Source organism: Rhopalosiphum maidis, chromosome 3 (assembly GCF_003676215.2).
Source record: "Rhopalosiphum maidis isolate BTI-1 chromosome 3, ASM367621v3, whole genome shotgun sequence".
NCBI lineage: Eukaryota > Metazoa > Arthropoda > Insecta > Hemiptera > Aphididae > Rhopalosiphum > Rhopalosiphum maidis.
This window is the reverse complement of record NC_040879.1, coordinates 52,445,540-52,468,019: the sequence shown is the minus strand read 5'-3', so window position 1 is coordinate 52,468,019 and position 22,480 is coordinate 52,445,540. Positions and strand designations below refer to the sequence as shown.

At 23.4% G+C, this 22,480-nt stretch overlaps 1 protein-coding gene across 1 annotated transcript; it reads right to left on the bottom strand.

Annotated features, from left to right (window-relative positions):
- Positions 1–4,471: 4,471 nt before the first annotated feature.
- On the bottom strand, positions 4,472–21,569 carry LOC113558448 (endoribonuclease Dicer-like). Its single transcript, XM_026963905.1, has 28 exons — positions 21,544–21,569; positions 20,849–21,006; positions 20,596–20,773; positions 19,008–19,133; positions 17,900–18,072; positions 17,615–17,834; positions 17,225–17,557; positions 16,994–17,121; positions 16,642–16,879; positions 16,451–16,563; positions 15,626–15,758; positions 15,311–15,544; positions 15,055–15,228; positions 14,148–14,361; positions 13,893–14,050; positions 13,184–13,365; positions 12,909–13,123; positions 12,606–12,847; positions 12,486–12,524; positions 9,997–10,140; positions 9,402–9,614; positions 9,208–9,349; positions 8,435–8,634; positions 8,092–8,365; positions 7,176–7,396; positions 6,942–7,110; positions 6,517–6,589; positions 4,472–4,643 (listed from the first exon to the last, which is right to left on the bottom strand). Exons 1-28 carry the CDS (start codon positions 21,559–21,561, stop codon positions 4,472–4,474), a joined length of 4,884 nt encoding a protein of 1,627 aa, XP_026819706.1. The 5' UTR covers positions 21,562–21,569.
- Positions 21,570–22,480: the final 911 nt, after the last annotated feature.

Here is a 22,480-nt window from a genome sequence, read left to right as displayed (position 1 = left end):
GGTTTTGGTTATATTTTGTTATAATAAAAGAATATTATATTTAAAGATTAGAAAATGTCTTCTGTGACTCTGTCTCTATAATATAATATATTGTTGATGACGTTTTAAAAATATAAAATCGAAAAATGCGAAATAAACCATTCTAATTATTTTGATAAATATTAAATTTTAATATCTATTTTACTAATAAAATATTAATATCAATATCATTATTATTACTAATATAAAAAAAATTAAATCCTCAAGTGGCAAGTACATAGTAATATTATACATAGTAATATTATATCTTATGAGAGACTAATTTTTGCCTAATAAAAATAATTATAGTTGGTAATAGTATGTCTTTTTTTATTATTATTAAATTAGAATATTTACAATTTGTATAGCTTGTGTACAATAAGCAAATTCGATAATTACAATATAATGACTTAAATTTACATAACTTTGATTTCTGTGGAATCTAGTAATACATTTTCAAACTTATTGATCACGTGAAAAATGTCTTATCGATATTTATAGAAATAAAAATAAAACTCAATACAATCCAAAATGTCTATACAAGACTAAAAAAAAAGACACATTATAAAATTCATACTAAAATATACCTATGCTAATATAAACATTAGATATTTAGATGAAATGTTCAATTACTTGCTAGTTACTTCAAATATTCGTTTTGAAATGTCATAAAAATTTTAACTTCAAATGTTCATATAAGATTAATTTTACTTTAAAGTAGAATTTTTTTTTTTTTTTGAAAAAGGTTCAAAATCTTTAAAGAATCTTCTATTGCATTTTCAAACAGATGTAAAAAAAAATATTTTATAAATTTCTAATTACAAAATACTATAAATAGTATAATATTTTATTATTTATATTCTAAATTTAAACTTTATAAAAAAATATTGTGACTATAGACTTTTGATATTTTTTAATTGATAAATGAACAACTTTTAATGGACCTTTAAAATAATTTTTAAACAATTATAAACTTTTTATCAACATTTTAAAAAAAACTTAAGATAATCGAAAATTTACGAAATTTTGTATCTAGAAAACTACCATAAATATTTGGTGACAATTTCAGAGTATATAAATTATTAAATCACACCAATTTTATTACGCACCAAACATTAATATTAATATATTATAGACTATAGTATATAAACATATATATCTTATATTAGAAGGACAATAAGGAAAAAAACCAAAAAAAAAGGATTTTAAAGGTAAACCATATTATAATTCTGTACTACGAAATTATTAATACTTCAATTTTACTAATCACTTTATTTGTACACAACTTGTATTAATATTTATTTTATTTTTCGAGGGTGGGTTGAATACCCTAGGCACGCCCTGTATATAATATTATATTAACAATTAAAGCCATAAAATAACACTTATTGATGATTATTATTATTAATTATTAAACAATGTAGTTACTCTTGAGCAAAATTTTACATACTCAATGTAGCTAATGAATACTTGTATCGTTTAATACTGCATATTATTAACAAAAAACTCACGTTTATATTGAATTTTATTAATTGAGTATTGCAAAACTATTACGTTACAGAAAAATATTACATATTATTTAACATATTTGTGTGCACTTATTATCTATGTCATCGGTTCTCAAACTGTGGTACGCGTACTACTAGTGGTACGCGAAAGACTACATGGCGGTACGCGGAGGGCCGTTTTTGGATAATAAACCCATTCAATTATTTAATTCATATCTTATTTTAAAAAGCTAATAAATAAAAAATAATTATACTGTAGTGTAGTTGTAGTATTTTACTGCTTTATTATTTAAAATAAATGTATTTAACAATAAAATTTGGAATTTGGATCGTTCTATTTTTAAACATTAGTGGTACGCGACTGATTGATAATATACTTAAGTGGCACGAAAAAAAAAAAATTTGAGAACCGCTAATCTATATTATAATACGCAAAAATATGCAATACTCGAATTCCCAATTTTCTCCACATGATGTTAAATGTTGCATAATATAAAAAGAAAAACATTTCAACGTTGACAGCAGAATTAATATTTAATAGTATTCGCATTATTCGGTGTGTAAAAATATAAAACGTTATTGCAGCCATGTTATTCATAAAAATATTGTCGATTACACACCTTTTCAGTATCTTTGAGTAGGCGACCAAAAGACCATGAATTAACCGGTTTCAGTTTAGTCACTAGAGATAGATAGAAATAAGAACTGCAGTACGTTAAAAATAAACAAACAATATAACAAGTCAAAAACTTTTATTAAAACAACTGAAACGCTCATACAGGTTAAAACAATAAATGTATACCGCAGTACTCGCGTACCACGACACTCCTCGGTTTCCTCTTTCGTTTGCCTTATATCTAATTTACAATATTGCTGCCTCAGCATATTTGCTTCACTGGAGACGTGATGTACCAGAGCCAGCACAAGCACTTTCGTGTCGGTTTACATCACGAAACAATCCCTGCGACTTTTAAGTCTATTTTTCTAATTAATTACACCGAGAATAATTTACAATTAATCACACTTTGAATATTTTTCAATAAATTTACAATTTGAAAATATTTGCATCATATTGTTTATTTAAACCACGGCTACACCACCAAGTTTACTTTTGTCGTTTTTGCACGTATGCGTATCGCCTTGGCTTCATATAGGCGCGCGCAGACTCTAAAAACGGGTAGTGATGCCCATATTAATTATCATCGGCCTTCTGATGTCTAATCAATCATTCTATAACCCCATTTTCTTACATAGCTTAATATAATTTTAAGTATATTATTTTAAATACTTTATATTAAACAGGTAATAGTAAATTAAAATAAAGAATAATTATCTAACAAATATAATAATTATCAATTATATCGATAGAAATCATAAATGTATTTTATGTACTTAGAGAGACATTCGTCTATTACCCATATTATTGAATTCATATATTGCTTCATTTAAATCTACCTTCGATACCATTTCTTGTTCTGTGAAAAGCAGCGTAATAAAAATAATGACTCCAAACGTTCATGACCCATTGTATTGCATAATTATTTTTTTTAAATTTGTTTTTACTGTGGTTAATTTTGAAAAAACGCGTTTATACGTACGGCTAGTTACAGGTATGATTGTAAACATTTTTAAAGTCTTAAAAACACAAGTATATACTGTGGAATATCCAGTTTTTTTCAACCAATAAATTACTCATTCATAAACAAATTCACTAGTATCACCATTTAGTTGCATAACATTTTGATAATTTTTTTAAATTTTCAGTTCCGTAAATAAAACTTCCTCTGAAACCTTGGAAAATGTTAACATTTTTGTAGTATTTTGATTTATATTCATATTTAACATCCATGCCATACCAATCATAGCGTCAACCGAGACAAATTTATCCTGCTTAAATCTTAAATTAATAATAATGAATTAATCGATTTTTTTTTCAATTCGCTTTAAAAAAAATTATCTAAAATTGAATGAATTTAATTATTTAAATTATTTAGGTAGATTGAGTCATAAGGCACTTCAGCCCATGAAAATCACAGGACATGCCTGAGCATGCCTATGCAGTTGTCTTCGTTCTATAATGTTACAAAAACGTCAAAGTGAAATATTTACTTCTTTCTTTAAGAACAAAAAATGTTGATGTCAATAGTACTACTACAAGTGAAAATATTTGAATGAAACTGCTTCACAATAAGAACCAGCTGTTTACACTAATTCGTCGAAAATTAATGATACTAAAGAGTACAGTATAGGATTTGTAGTTGAAGAGGAATGTAATGTTAAAACTTAAAATACGAAAAGAAATAACTCAACTTGATAAATATTTAACTAAAACGTTCAAGTACGGAAGAATATTTTAAAATTACAGTTTATTTCACTGTTTTGGATAATTTTATAACATCTATTAAAACTAGGTGTTTGAACAGATAAAATAAAATAGTGTTTAAAATACAACAACTTATACCAAATTGCTCGATTTGAAGAGAATATTTTAAAAGGTACATTATTAAATATTCATCATTAAATTGATATAAAACCAGAAGAAATAATACATTTTTTGCAAAATAACATTCGAGATGTTTACTATTTAGTTTATAAAACACAACTTATAATTATTTTTTTTTTTTATATACAAATGTTTTTAATTTTAATCCTTTTTTTTGTGTATACACTTAAATAATATATTATAATTAATAATATACTTAAACATTGTACTAATTTAAGTATTTTTATAAAAATATGTACTAATGTAAAAAAATATATAAAAAAAAAAAACAAAACTCTAAATCTACCACTGGCACCACTTGCCAACTTTACAAATTAAAATCTATCACACATTTGTCTGGCATTTTGATAGTTTTACATGTTTTTTCAACCTGCTTTACCCTCCATAATTAATAAATGTTTGAATATTTGACAAGAAAAAGCATAATATGAACAACTAGGTATTACATAATCTTTTTCATATTCTTTAAAGCCAGTTTGGCAGCAGCAACCTTGGCTTCTTTTTTATTATGACCAAATCCATATATATTCATAACTTTTTGGTTTAATGTTATCTGTAACTTCATCATGGTTCCTAAACCTTTATTCAATGATTGGTCAGCAGCATCAGGTATACTGTAAAACAAATACGTTTATTATTAATCAAATTTTTTTTAATTTTAAATTATCAATTTAGTTTTTATAATTTTCAACTCATATAATTTATTTAATAAAATATAATAAATATACATATACCACAAAATTTAAAGATGACGGACTATAATAGAAAAATTAATATTTTAAAATCATAATTCTTATATTATTACATTTTTGTCAAAATATTATGTAATTTATTAAACATACATTAAATAATTATACTAAATTAGTACCTATTACAATTATTGTGTTATTTATTTATTTACTAATTTTTTTTTGTGAATAGACATTTTAGTGAAAAAGTTTTGGATCTTCAATTTTGAGGGTGGTTCTATGGTTGAAACTTGACTTAGTAGTTAGTATGTACTGGTGGGTGGAAGGATAAACTGGATATATAAACTGGAAAAGTGGCTTTGGTGTAAAGGTAATTTATGCCGAGTGCAACTGTTTTTGAGTAAATCTGTAATGAATCTCTTAGATTTTAATCTAACTACTAAATTATTGTATACAATGAAAAACAGATTCTGAACGTCTATCAGACTATATTTCTAAGTAACATTCCATTACATATTGATGTTAGTAATTTATTTTTCTATAAGTACTGCGGAAGGTTTAATTAACTTTTTTCAGAGAGATTAAAAGTATAAATTATAATATTATTAATTATTAAAAGATTATATTATACATTACTATTTATTGTTAATTGCTACAAACTTATAAATCAATACCATGTGGCATATACCATTAAGGTAGTGAATATGTCCGAGAAATAAATATCATGAAATTAGTCTCAATATTTTGAAAATTGTACGAATTAAATAATTATGTACGGAATGATGAGGAGTTTCAAGTCTAAATGTAAAATATTTTTACATAATAACAAAATCACTAAATTATTACTTTTTCTTTAAGTATCCTAATTCATCTAAATTTAAATTAATTAAAAGTTTCTCATAAGTTGTGCTTGTGGTAATTTAAAAATAATCATATTCACATATATATATTATATATAAACATTTAAATTTTAATATCCAAGGTTTGAAAAAATAATAAAGATTTATCATAAGTTTATTATGAGATGACTTATATAATTAAATATAATTTTTATGAGCATTTGATATTTAAATCTAAATTATTGTGTGGTATATCAAATTGATTTTATTAAGAGGTACCTGCATATGTTGTTTCTGTCTTACTAACGTACATCATAGCAAATTTGCGTTCAGCGGAACACATTTTGGGATGTTAGCTTTAATATTAGAGTAAATTTACTTAATATCAAATTTAATGGTAAGAATATTATCTAGAAAATGACATATGCTTTTATTGATATTATCATTTTAAAGTGAGTTATAGCTATGTAAAATATTACAACTTTAAAATGTTCATAACTCACTTTAAAATGTAATAGTATCAATAAAATCATATCATTTTCTAGACAATATTCTTACCTTTAAATTTGATAATAAGTAAATTTACTCTAATATTAAAGCTAACATCGCACAATTTGTTTTGCTGAACGCAATTTTTTTATGATGTATGTTAGTAAGACAGAGACAACACATGCAATGAAATATCAATGAATTTAAATTTAACTCATTAGTTAAAATGGAATTATGATAAGTTACACTCTATAGTCAACATCTACTGTAAAGACACTAATTTAATTTTTTTTTTAATTTAAATTTGCTAAAAAATTGTATTTAATAAAAAATATTCTTTCTATAAATTTTAAACTTTGAAAATAGATTTTATTTTTATTCATACTAAATATTATTATATTAATAGGTAAATTGTATAGACCATTCTCAAATAGTTAAATGTAAGTTTAATTTAAGTACTTAGCACAAACCTGAAATTCGGCGATAATTTAGTTTCATGTAAAATACGTAAAGGATTTTTCGGAATATTAGTACAAAATTCTTCTGCAAAAATAAAATAAATATTAATGATAATAATGTATTAAAAAAAGTAAATATATTTTATTAAAGTATGAAATAATTATGGATGATAATTAAATACTATATTGAAACTAACAAAATATAAATACTTTAAACAATTTCAACTAGGTTAAATTGTATTTTTGTTTTCTATTCATTAAAAAATTTAAATTTAATTTTGAATTGAAAACATTCATATCATTATGAATATATACAATTTACAGAAAATATTATTCAGATGTATAGTTTTAAAATATAAAAGTTGTACATTATTCAAAAAAAAAAAAAAAAAAAACTGTAAACATAAAAATATATTAAATAATATTTATTAACTTACTAATTTCATTTTCCAAAAATCTATAGCATAAAGTCCATACAAAATTTAAATCTCTATTACAGTCCAGATAAATTGCAGCAATTAATGCCTCAAACAAGTCTCCCAATACTTTGGGCACATCAATAGATTCAGCAGCATAACAATCATTTTCTTCTATTAGATATAAAACCTACAAGTATGATACATTTTACAAATGTGTAATTTATGTTTTAAAATAATGAAATAAAATTTTACTTCTTGGCCAATTTTAAAATTGTTTTTTTGTTGATTTTTATAAAAACGATCTATTGCTTCAGTCATTTTCAAAGACTTAGCTAAGATAAATCTATGCAGTCCAATTCTTATGCTCAATGAAGAAAATGTTATGTTGTTTACTAGTGAAGATCTAATATCAGTTATTTCACCGGGAGTTTTTTGATGACAATGCTCTATTATATAAGTTGTAATCAAGAAATCTGAAATAACATACAAATTCAATGAATACATTTTTGATAATCATTGAGATATTTTAAGGAATTATACAGTATAAAACTTATATTTAAAAATTGTATAAGAAAGTTTATGTTGTTATAATTTAGAAAGTAAAGACAAATCATCACATTAGAAAAATAATTTTAAGCAGAATATTACATTTACATACGTATAAGTAGATATTCGTTTCAATCTTTGTATATTAATATGCTACCAATTTTAAAATTAACTTATCAGCCAATAATTACAGTAACTATTTAATGAAAGTTATCAATAATAGACTATGATACTTTATTATAAGATGATAATATGTATATTGTACATATTTGTATTTATTTGTATATAATATATAGGTATAATTAAAGAATATGTTTTAAGTCATATAGAAAAATATTAAAATTTATACTTGTAGATTTTTAATAATACATTCCAAATAAATTACAATATTTTTTATGAGCCAAGTAACTTGAAATATCAATATTATCATTGGTTGTAAAAGTAATAGGCAAAGCGAAAAAATGTAATACTGAATTGGGCACCTAATTGGCCAACCATACGTTATTATGTCTACATTATTTAACCATTTATGTAATACATAGGTGTTTAAACATTTATAAATCCAAATGTTTTTTGTCTATTAAATAATTGTATATATTATATAATGCTAATTATAACAAACCAAGTATAGCATCTCCAAGAAATTCAAGTCTTTGATAACAGTCAATAGACCCAAAAGAGTAGGTTGGATGGGTTAGAGCTTGAACTAATAGATACTTATTTTTAAAAGAATAGCCAATTCTTTCTTCAAGTAATTCATATCCAGGTAATAAATTTGAAAAATTTAAACCAACGCGTACATTTTCAGTTGGTTGAGGGTTGAATGTATCAATGAATTGCTTAGGTATAATACCCAAACCGTGAAGAACCTTGAAACCTACTTCAACTCCACAGTTCTAAAATGTAAACAAATTGTGATAAAATAAAATACAGTAGGTGCCTATATTATTATTAATCATACTTACATATACATAAGTCCCAATCAATGATTCTACACAGTCAGCAACCATTTTATCTGCAACTGTTTGATTGTGCATAAATAAATCAGATAATGAATGGTCAAAGTCTGGAACGGCATCTTTATCAGAAATATACGAGGTTGAAAATTGCTTGAATTTAAATATTTCCTTTTTGATTTCATTTAAAGTTTCATCTGATAACACTCCTAAAATGAAAATAAATATTTAAAATAAGAAATTGAGTTAATGTATTTATTATAATGCAAAGTTGTCATTATTTTCATAAAATGCGAAAAATATTTTTAAAACTAAAAAAAATACTCAGGCACATAATACATAAATAAATATAATTTAATTTATCTAATATATTTATAATAATTCCAATAGAAAGGAATGCATTACTGAGAGTAATAAGGTATATCTGAAGTAATATTAGGATATGTACAAAGGGACAACGACATTACAGTGTAACTGCTGAGAAGCGAAAATTTAGTGTAAGAGTAAGTGTTTACCAGAGTTTAGCATTGAATCCTCACCATCACCTTTTAGTAATGAAATTATAAGAAAATAACTGGTGTGGGTAAGTTGAGGGAAAGGAGCAGAGCCTTATGAAGGTAGAGGATAAGGATGGTTCAATCCATAGTGAAGGGAGCAAAGAGAAAAAAATAATGAAAAGATATATTATATTTATTTATAATATTTCAACAAATTATTTTTAAATTAAAATTATATTTTATCTATTTAAAAAAATAAAAATAATCAACTCTTTAAATTTTTACCAGTAATTTGATCGCTTTTAGAAATAATTATCTGATGAATGACTTCTAATGAGCAATTATTCTCCTTGATGATTTTCTTAATTTCCTCAGGAATGCCAAAGCACGGAGGAATCCAATCCATATTTGATTCAAAAACATTTAACTAAATTTGAATTAATTAAAATTTTTTTTACAAATTTTCAAGCTATACATACCATTAAATAGGATCCAAGATTTAAATTTCTCCCAACATAAAATAAATTTTGATTCCCAACAATTTTCGTTTTTAAGACACTAAGAACTCCTTCATTATCTAATGGAAACGCATCATATAATACCAATGATACAGCAAATTTGAGGAAGCTATCTCCATATGTTTCCATTCGTTCATAATTAAACATATCATTATAAAGTGGTGGTGTTATAATCTAAACATAAAAATTAACAAAATAGGTAAATAATTTAAAATTTTGGTTCGCATAAAAAAAAATTGATAATCAGGAGAAAATAAATATAAATACAAGTTTTAAATTAATCACAATTAACACAGTTGTGACATAGAATTTCTGTATAAAATTATTATTTCTTTAAACATTATTCAATACATTTAAATGAAATTATATTCGAACAATATAACTAAAGATTTTTATCTTTTAATCCAACAGGATTAAAGCCATTAGCTAACAATTTTATTATATTGAACTGTTCAAATACGGCGAAAAGTAAAAAAAAAAAATATTTTAAAGGTACTTAGTAACAATATGTAAGTGCCTTTAATGTCTTATTTGTAAGTAAAACTATTATTATTACTTTTAACATATCACTCTTTTTAAGTGCGATACTTTGCTTTGATGCTTTTTTGAACAGTGGACTCAACATAGGTGGTGCATTCTTCGTTAAAATTAAAGTGTTCATTGCGGTCAACGCTTTTTTGAATACATCATCCATTTCCATCTAAAATAATGAATTTGATTTAATTATATTTACACTTAATATAATATATATATTAACCTGTCATACTATAAGTATATTTTTAATAAGTATTATAATAATAATTAAAAGGTAATATGTTACAAATAAAAATATCATTACAAACTTCAATAATTATCTAAAAGTAATATAATTATTATAGAAATAATTTATATTTTATTTTTCAAATGATAATTTATTATATTGTTGTAATTTTAATACTCCTAATTCAAAAACTTATAATTCTACAACTTAAAATGTCTAGGTAGTAGTTAATCTTATGTTTATTTTATGATATAAAATATTCAAATATTTAAATTTTAATAATATAATATGTAATAAATACACATCCATGGATAGGTGGATAAAAAAAAATAATACAATATTAACTAATGATTCATTGTGTAGCTTAAAAATTAATATTTAATTTAAAAAAATTGTGGGTAATATATTAGAAAACATTACAAACTAAGATCATTTTTTTAATTGTACTTTAGATTTTTTAAAACATTATTTTTATTTTCTTGGCTGAATTTAAAAAGCTAACATTTTAATAATTTTACTTTTTTAACAATTTGATAGGATATCGTACCAGTGTTTGCTGTCTCCATTTTACTATCATACATAATACCAAATTTGTGTTTAGCAGAATCATTTTATGTTGCTTGTTTTAATATTAGAGTTAGTTTATTAATTATCAAACATGAAAGTGAGAATATTATCTAGGGCAGCGGCGGCCAAACTTTTTTTGGCCGCGATCTACTAAAAATATACTTCACCTTGGGGATTGACTTCCATTTTCGATAATGTTGTTAACTACCGACATGATTAATTTTCGTGTGCGTAGCCTAAAAATAATTTCTAACACGATCGACTTTGAAATTGTTTGCGATCGACCGTTTGGCCGCCGCTGATCTAGGACATCACTCAGGCTTTTATTGATATTTATATTTTAATGTTTTAACATTTACATAGCTATAACTCGGATTAAAATTATCCAATGAAAACTATCTACAACTTCAACAAATTCGAAGGGATTAAGAAATTTGTGTTATAGGTTTAAAAAAAAATCAAATTTAAATTATTTATGTATGTACCTATATATTAGTATTCATCATACATATTATTGTTTTTACATGACAGTATGACATGAGTATTTAATTACAATTTTTTATTTTATTAAGTTATATTATAATTATTATATATATTATATTTTATACAATTATTTGAAATGGTCTGTAATCGTTGTTTGAACTTGTTTACTCAGTCAATATTTTTTTGTATTTTTCTTTGAATTTGTCCTATGCCTTAGAATAACTTTGGATCATTTTCATGAAACAATAAGTATTTTTTGAAAATTGTATTATGAAACATAAAATAGAATTTTGTTATTGAGTGTGACTAATACATTATAGACTATAGAGAATAAATTGATTAATAGGTTATCAATCAAATCAACCATTTTAATGTAATGTTTACATTATAATCATTATATAGAGTTTTTTGTTGCAACAAGTTTTGTTAAAGTTTTCACTGTATTTAATTTTTTTTTCCCTAGCTTATGTGATGTACTAGATAATATTCTGACCTTTAAGTTTTATGAAAGATAAACTCTAATATGAAAGCTAACAGCATAAAATAGATCCAGCTGAAAACTAACTTGCTATATTGTACATTATTAAAATGGAGACAACACACGATGCGGACATGATGTACTTCTGTCATCAAAATTATGTAATAGTGTAATACTGATTTCATCTGTCTCACAATTCCATGCATAGTAAATTCTACGTTCAGAATAACATATTTAATTCTATTGTTTATATTATTAAAGGAAATTTATATGTTATCAAAATTTAAAAGTAAGATTATTATTTAACGCGCATAAAAAAAATTTAAGAATTATTTCAAAAATTTCTAAATTAAAATGCTCATATTGTGCTTTAAAATTAATATACTAAAACAATTCTACTTATGAGACCTAGAAAATATTTATTCTTCATTTATCATTAATTATAGCTAATATTTGCTGATTTCATATCTATTATCTAAAGTTTAAATAGTTAAATAAAAACATGTTGGTTCACTATTTTTGTAAAAATATTAGGTAAGGTAAGAAATTGCTTGGTATTATTTAAAATTGTTATTCTATGGTACTAAAACAATATAATATTTGCCTACAAAAAACTAGAATGCTATCATAAGATTTTTCTAACCACCAAGACATAATATTAAAATACTTGATCTGGGCCTAAATTAACAAAAAAACATTTTATACAACTAAAAGAAAAAATACAAATGTATGTTGAAATACTAATTTTATTACTAACTTCGTTTAAATTGGATGAATAATTTGATTGTTGAATATTCTAAAATAAATAAATACTTTATTAAATAACAATAAATATTAAAGGAATTTGTAAGTTAAATAGTTTTATATTTTTACTTACAGTAATATCATCACTATTTTTGGGTTTATCTTTGTGTATTAACGAAAAATAATTTAGTATATCCAGCATTGTTGTATTTTTTTGCCTATCAATATCGATAGATAAATTGCCTGAATTCCAATCATCAACCATATTATTTTCCTGAGAATATTTTAATATTTCACTAACTGCCAATATAATATTTTTTTTTTTTTTTTTGTTTTCATAAAAGCCACAAAAATGATCAATGTCAAGCGTGTCATCTGCTAACACAAAAAAATAATAATTAAAAAATAAACTAATGCAGTAACACATTTAACTTACTGTTTAGTTCATTGTCATCTACTTCAATGTTACATATAGAATTAATTTTTACAATAAGTTCTTCTGCCAGTAATAATTGTTCAAATCGATATAATATAGTTGGCAGCATTAAAGCTTTTAACCAATAAACTGATGGGCATTTATGCCAAATACAAAATTCTGGTATAAGTATTTCATTATATTCTTTTCGTTTTACTGTTATATCAGTGGAAATTCTGAAAACAAATACGCAAATTATTATTTTGTTATAAAATTCTTCAATGTTATACTACTACCTGGGAACTAAATAATTAGTTTTTGTTTGGCCCAATGATCTTACTTTAATCAAAGGTTGATCATTACGGGTAACATTAATGTTATATTTGTCACTAAAATATTCTGCATAAGTATCATACGTAGAAGATGGAAAAGAACTTTCAGGTGACATGTCAAAGAGAATTTCAGTTACAACATAATTCTAAATAATAAGAACATGAAAAACGACATATCAATTGATATAAGTTATTAATAACTTAGAAAATATATTATTTAATTTAGTAATAAAAGCACATTTTTAAAGTGCTTTATATGGTATACACGTTAAACATGTAATGACGCTTAAAAATTAAACATTATATAAAATATAATATATTCTATACTTACTCATTGATATTTTATATTTTCTATAATATTTTTGAAATAATTAGGAGCAGAAAAAAGATAATTTTCTATCTACCTATTTACTTATGATTATTATTTACTAATTATTATTTTTTAAGATATTTAAATTCTAAAGCAAGTTATAATCGTGTAAAATATTACGATTTACAATATCAATATCGTGTTATGAATGAAACGTCGAAAGGTACAATAATTATTTTATTATTGTCTAACTTTAGCCAATATCGAATTTAAATTTCGGAAATTTATTCTAAACTGTCGGTTGATACGACTCAAATAATATTGTTTTTAAAATCAATAGAATATTAGAAACAATATTTTTACTTTGTCTTGTACTACGCTCCTGTACCACGGTGTAATCACGCTATATATCTTGAGGTCTTTTTCATAGAATTTAGATAATCTTTGTTCCATAGTAGGTTTTTCTGTTTCTATTAATTTGTTTATATTAATAACGTTCCAATCCAGTTTATAAGTATTATCTGAAATTTAAAAAATATTTACCCTTTTATATGTTTGTACATATTTTATTATTTATTCATATTATTATATTATATCATATTATATGAAAAATCAAACCTGTAGAAAAGATAGGTACTACTAAGTATGAATTTTTTTCATTATCATAGTTTCTTGCAAGACAACATTTTACGCCCAATATATCCACAAATAATTTGTTATGGAAATCGTCAAGTTTTTTAAGACTTTCACTCTCCAAGTAAATAATGTCAACATTTACTTTTATGCTAACATTAACGTTACCAAACGGTAAAAATATAGGAAAACTTGATACCTGTATAAGTGTACAAAGAACATTGGTGATTGATCAAATTAGTTGGGATAATAATGCTTATGGATTTATACATCATTTGGATTTTAGATTCTGAGAAAAAGTAAGAAATGCATTAATATCTATTGCACTTTTTTTTAGAATGTTACCTTTTACTATTACGTACATTAATTTAATTCCAGTAGACATAATATATTATGCTGAACAATATCCAACTTAAATATAATATAAACATTATAGTATCTTATCTTTATAAATGACGAATAAAAGAAATAGTTTAATAAGTATGACAAGCGGAGTAGTGGACAAACATTTTGCGGGGTAACCTCGTATCACTCCACTCCACGCATCTAAGCTTTGAATACTTATAACTCATAAACTACTCGCCCTAAATTTATGTATCAAAATACTCAGAAAATTATTCTACTTTGGAATATGAAATTAAAACTCTGTTGTGATTCAAAAAAGTAAAAAACTTAAACAAAATATAATTTTTTACTAAAACCATTGTTTTTTTAACAATTCGAAACTATGTAAAAACATTTTTAATGTAAATGCAGTAAAAATAAATTCACGTGTTAAATTTATTTTGGATGATAATATTTTAGTTGTTTATTTTACTGTTTACCTATTAATTGTTTTAAAAGTATTTAGTTTTATTTCTACAACACAAAAATAAATTTTGAGTTAACATACTTGTGGTAATTTGTTTATTGTTAAGATTCCATATTCTTTATTTGACTTTAATAATTGATCAAATATTTCGTTTTTACTGTCTTTCAATTGTGCGTAATTCGGAGTACAGTGAATAACATGTAAATACGTTGGTTTATTTTCCATTGGATATGATCCGTGTAAGTGTGTTGTATTCTATTTAAAATGTTTATAAATTTATTAACCAAACATATAAAAAATGTCGTAATATTATGAATAGTTAAATATAGTAATTTACTTTAATGGACATCGTCCTCTTCATTTTAGCAGTTCCCGCTTTTAAATTATATTTACTTGGTTCAATATCGTTATCATCCCAATGTGGGAACCATTTTAAATCATTGAATGCAGCATTATTTTTACTATCCACAGGCATAAAATATTCATCTAATGCTCCAACCTTGTACAATTCAATGCACGTGTTATACGCTGCACTTCTTTTAGCATTTTTTTTTGTCTTATTAAATGACCCCTAAACAATAAAAACAATTAGCAAATGATTGATTATAAAACTGAATTTTAATAATTTTTACAAATAAAAATAAACCATTACATCGATAGGTGTTTTAATGGCACTATTAATTGGCAGTATTAGTTTGTATTTTTTTAACTGATTATTGCTCTGAGTTATATACCATTCCGGGTACAAATTCGAGAATCGATCTTGAGGTAAAGATAAACAGTACCTATAAATTGTCCAAATAAAAAAAAAAATATAAATTAATATTCATATATTTATTTATATCTAGGGTCAGGATTTGTATGTTATTGTGTGTATTATTTATTTATGTACCTATATGTAGTTGTAAATTATGAAGAAAATACATTAATAATAGTGTTCACAGGAAAGTATTTTTAGTAAATTCGCATGGATATTTGTCAGTATTTTAAGAGTTGAGGGATATGTACTAATTAGTTTCTTTAGCATGTTACTGAGGAATATTTTGTAAATTGTGATAAAAATATAGTACTTTTCTAATTTATAATAAATTATCAATTTTTATCTTATGGTAACTATTTATACAATTTTTATTTATCATAATTGTTTAAAATTATACTTTAGTGATTGTTTTTGAAAGTTGTATTTAGTTAGACTGATTAAATTATGCAAACTAATAATTTTATTATTCATAAGCCAAAAATGTTTTATATTATGATATTACATAATATTATGTTTTATTTACTCTCGTGTATTAAATTGTTATGTTTATTGATTAATTTTCATATTTTTTTACTTTTAGAAAAATATTCGTAACTTTATTTTTAAGTATATTAATATATTATTAACGTTTTTTTACTTTACTTTTTAGCATACAAATTCAGACCCTATTTATAAGTATTTAAAAAAATTAATAATTTTGGCTCTAAAATTAAATACCTATGAAGAATTTTAAAAGCATTTTCATAAGTTAATGTAGCATGTTTAGACTTAAAAACTGTTGTTATATTTTCATTAATATTTTCTTCATCAATATCATTTTTTACCAAAACCTAAAATAAAATTAAAATATTAAAATATTATTTCTTTTCAGAATGAACAACTCATAGGAAATTTTAAGCTAAGAATACATTTTTAATTTCTTCTTCTATTTGCATATATTCAGATTGAGTATTTTTAAAATTCAGCGAGTTTTGCACCATAATAATAAATGTACTCTCAGAAGAACAAGCTTTTCCTTTTGATTGTATATAAGAAAAAAAAGTTTTAGGAGAATCAAATCTAATGATAAAGTTACAAGTTTTAATATTAACGCCATCTTCAAATACTTCTGTTGATACGAGAACATTAATAGTGTTATCATTAAACCTAAAAACAAAATAAATAAATAAACAATATTATGAATTATTACATAATTTAAGCAGGATAATTTATATATATATATATATATATATATAAAGTAATAGATTAATTATAAAATACTTCTTAATGATATCATTATTTTGTTGTTTTTTATGTTTCAATTCGTTGTTTTCGGTATTCATTATTCCTCTTGCCCCAAATATAAAGTCACACACAATATTGTTTTGATTATATTCCTGAGTGTAATCCTGCCATATAAACCAAAAAATAATTAGAACAGAAAATCAACTAATCAATTATTGAACTATTTAAACTAAATAGTATATAATTGTTATTTTATTTTTAACATACCTTGATATAATGGTATAAAATTTTAGCAGTTGATCGGCTATCAACAAATATTAAACAGGCATCTGTGGATTTTAAAGTAGATAAGTGTTGCATTAGTTTTGTCAGTTTTGGAGATACATTGTTCAATGTAGTTGTATGATCATTGTGAAGAGATGCGTGTTTATTCATGTAGTCATACAACAATTTTCGAATTAAAGTTACTTCTGATAATACTATGTATAAAATAGAAAGTTTATTCATATCATGACAAATTTTTTTTTTCTTTTCAATTTCAACCAAAAAATGCCAAGTAGCCAAAAATGCAATATAAGGACCACCGTCAACGAGATTCGTCTAAAAATAAAAACATGTTTATTTATTATTTTTAATGAAAATAATATTAAAATTTACCATTATATCAATCAAAAATTTTGATAAATCGTTTGATTGTTTTTGATGTTCCAAATAATAAATTTCATCGCATTCTTTAATTTTTTCGGCTTTGAAACTAGACTGAAGACATCTTAGGTGTTTTAGCATTGTCGATATTCTATTAGTGACAACTTTAAGTTCATCATCCAAAATATATTCGTCATAAAAACTTATAAATTCCCTTGGACATGCTGAAAAACTGTCATTTTTTTTTTTTTTTATTATTAGTTTCATAATAATATTATTAGATTTTTTTATAATTACATTTGAATATTTTCAATGCATTTAGTCTTTATTGTACTATTAAATGTTGATTGCAATTTGATAAGTTCATCTCTGACATTTTTGGTATTTTTGTTAATCAAAGTAGCGGTGAGTCCAAGTATATGAGGACGTTCATCACTTTTTAAATCCGAATCATGAAATATTTCCATTATCTAATTTGTAAAATAGATAAATAAAAATTATAATATCTTTTGATTTAATTTTTCTTTATCCATCACTACAGATAGAATCAATGTTTTTCTTATATAATAACAAGATTGTCCACTTAAATTAATGCAATATTGCTATGAATTTAAGTTTAAGAACATAAATCAAATATTATACCATTATTACAGATTTTAGTACATTATAATATGTATTATATTCCATAAATTTGAAAAATTTGTCAAATTATATTATACTCGTATACGGGAAAGTAATTTGTATTAATCATGTTTACGTAATAGTTTATAATAGTTTTGTAAAATTATATATTTTAGTTTTATTGAATAAAATCTTATATTTTGAAAATATTTCAATATTGTTAATGATTTCAACTTTTAATGTATCGCTTTAAGCAAGGCTTGTAAAAATTGCCTTATTTTACATCAAGATATATATTTTTTTTTTTTTGATTTAGAATTAATACAATTCCATTTTGATAACCATTTTATGTAGTAGTTCAATAATGAGCTACTATAGATTTTGAGGTATAATAATAAGCTATGTGTTTTATTTTATGTAGCTAGTCTTTATAATAATATAAATATAATATTTATTTACTTTGTTTTTAATATATTTTAATAGCAAAATCAAAAATTGTTTGCAATATATTACATAAAATAGCTATATAATCCAAACATTTTTTGAAGTATAATTATTGCTTAAATATTCCAGTGGTTTTAAATACACAAACTTACAAGATTCGGCAGATTCGGTAATAAATATAGTCAGGTTAAGTAATATAACTTAACTATTAATATATATAACATATTATTTACCATATTAAGAACATAATAATAATACTGCATACTTGAATATTTAAAAAACTAGTGGTAAAATGTTCATAGTTTATTGAGAAACTTTAAAATGTATTGTAGGTACTTACTTTTTTAAATGGATGAAATAATACAGCATAATGACATTCATCGAAAATAAGAAGATTTGCATCCTTGATTTCCATGTAACCATAATATAGATTGTTCAAATAAATATTAGCAGTCATAATCAGAATCTAAAAGAATTAAAAAAAACAAATAAAAACTTTTCGGATCTACTTACAAAATAGTTACATAATTAAAACTATTTGATATAGTTGGACAACCCAGTCTTGTACTGAATAATAAATAAATTTATTTTGTTCAACATTTGAAAATGCACAGTTAAAAAAAAAACGGAAAATAAGTAGATAACGGCTTTGCTATATACACTATAACTTCATTGTACTTCTTCATGCCTCACAGTGTAATATAATATGCTTGTATTATATAATATGTTAAATTTCAATTCCTTGATAAATCATTGCATACGAAAAATGTATTGAATTCCGATATTCTGAGCGAAGACGGACTAAATATTATACGTATTTAATAATATAAGCTAACATGATTTCTAAATAGATACCTATTGATATTGCTATTAAAGTCATTTAATTTACTATTAGTATTATGGTAGATTGAATTTTTTTTCTGAGAACATTGCATTTATTGCATTATAAATAAGTAATTATTATAAGTATAATGGTATACCTACCAACCTACATATGTAAATCATATCTTTTTTATATTAATTTTGAGCCAATACCGACTTTGTTAATAGGTTCGTGCTGTTCGTAGTAGGTATAAATAAGCAAAGCAATAGCATAAAAATTATCCTTATGTTTTAGAAATGTCATTGTGTATATAAAATATATAATAATATACTTAATAGTTTCAAATCCCATTAAAATATATTTTAAATAGCGACAAAATCAAATTACTTTTTAATACATATATAATGGAAATATTTAATTTTGACCTTTTAAAAGTAACAAGTAGATTCACTTTGTTTTTAAAACGCTAAACGTGTATCACATTTTTAAGGCTATGGTACGATAATTGAAAATTTTAAACATTTTTAAATTGATAGAAAAAATTTGCAAATTTAAAATTCTTATTATTTTTACGAATTTTGTAAAAAATGTTAACTTTAAATACTTATAAAAAAAAAAAAAAAAATCGTACCAATGCAATAATTAATATCAAAAATAAAAACTTAATACTTAGGAGGAACCTTCTGTTATAAATTTATAAACTTTTTGACTTGGCAAACACTTTTGCTATAGAGTTTTATAGAAAAAAATATCAAATATTTATGAATTGGTTCAAAAATGTAAAAATATTTTTATTTTATACTATTTATTTAGTTTATACTAATTTCGTAAAAATCTCAAGTATCTATAGCTATACAATTATTTGTTTTTAAATTACAACTAAATAAGTTTACTTTGAAAAAAAAAATGGAACATTTAATTTTGTAGCCTAAAAGTATCAACGGCATTTTCTCAAACTAAATTATTTTAAAATATAAATATTATTTTTTTTCATTATACATTTTTTAATCATAAATTTCTTTTAAGCATCTTCGCTTCAGTTATTTATACCCGATGAGGCAATTATGTATATACTTACAATCTAATTAATAATCATGATACTCACGTGACATTTCTCCAATATTTTATCCCAATTCATTTGAGTCCAATCGTTAGTAGTTATGTGATCACTAATTGTACATATATTCCACGGCAAATGCCCTCTTAAGTTGTCTGCGTATTGATTAGCAAGCGGTACAGATTGGACGATAAAAAATGTCCATTTTCTTCCTTCACCTTTTGGTCTGAAAATTGTTTTAAATATTTTACTAATGTACCCCACACTTATAAACATTTAAAAAAATAATTTTTTCACAAACTTCGTTAGACTTTCTCCCAAGTGTTTAATAAGCAATGTGACTAAGTAGGTTTTGCCACTTCCAGTAGGTAGATATAAAATTGTGTTGGATTTTTTAATACTCTCGAAAAGTTCTAAAAGTTCGAGTTGATCATCTCGAGGAACTACGCTTGAAGTATCCTTTAAAAAAAATTTGAATAAATAATTATAATTAAACATGGACATTTTTTTTAATTTTTATTTTCTTAACGCAAACAACTTTCTTAGACCTTTAACACCTACATAATGTGTCCAGATAACATTGTTTTAAAATATAATATAAATATTAGGTATATGTTTATTATTCATAATATAATCTTATGTTTTAGTTGTTAGACTTCCATATATTGCATATTTAAAGTCAGACTCGATATAAATTAATTTGATAATTCAAAATTGTATTTTACATATTTCATCAAATTTTATTGATTTTGTATACTTAAAGATTTCATACATAATGTCACATGTTTTGTTAATTAATCAATAATAAACAATCTTCATTTTATCATAAGATTACATTAGGTATTAGGTATATGGTACCTATAATATGGTATTCTTTGGTTTAATACTTAATATGTTTAAATTTTTATGAATAAATCATAGACAAATTATAAAAATTTGTCTTTTTTATATTTGAGAACAATCAAATATTAAAATAATTAATAATACGTATATTACCTTTGATGGTTGATCCATGTTCAAAGTTTTCGTATATATTAACAGCCAATCTTTAACAAAAAATACGATTAAGCTAACAATGTTTACATTTAAATCATATTTATTTACATTTAAATATAATATTATATTGTATTCTAAAATAAAATAATTAAATGATATAATGAGTATAATAATATCTGCAGCTACTATAAGGTCCTTAAAAGATATTTATTTTTTTAATTCAAATTGATTTGATATTTTGCCATTTGATTATTTTTTAAATCATTTGTGGACTTGTGTGCGAACTGCGGTTATTTAATCGCTGAATTGGATAGTGTGATACTGTGGTTTAATAAACAAAATATTCAAATACCAAAGTTAACAGATTTTTATGATGATTTCAATTTGTACGTATTACGTAGTCAGGGGCAGGGTTAGATACTTTTCAATTACAATAATTTAAATACTATAATTCAGAAAATCTACCGATCCACATTAATGTTTACTGATTAAATTGACCTCTTGGCGAATTTGCCTCTTTTCAGTCCTTGGGTATAGTTGGACATTTAGACCCACGGAATTACTTGAAAAATGAATGCCATGTATATACCAAATTAACACTTTCTCAATTCATAATTTATATTTTATACATCATATTTATCGTTTTAGTAGAAATTTGTGTAAATTATATTTTATTATGTAGGTACAACGTACCGGTGTACGATAGCTGCGCTGATAAAATTATATCATATTTTTTTATAAATCGAAAATAATAAGTCTCGTTGCTAAATATTATTGGGTCTATTTTATATAGTGACAGTATATAAATGTATGTTAAGTTTACATTAAAAAAAAATCGAAGAACTTAATATAACAGAAAAAGTTATTGATGAATTTGGGAAAAATAATATAAAATTGCAATTTGTATCCAATTAGTTACTATTATAAGTGTAAAATG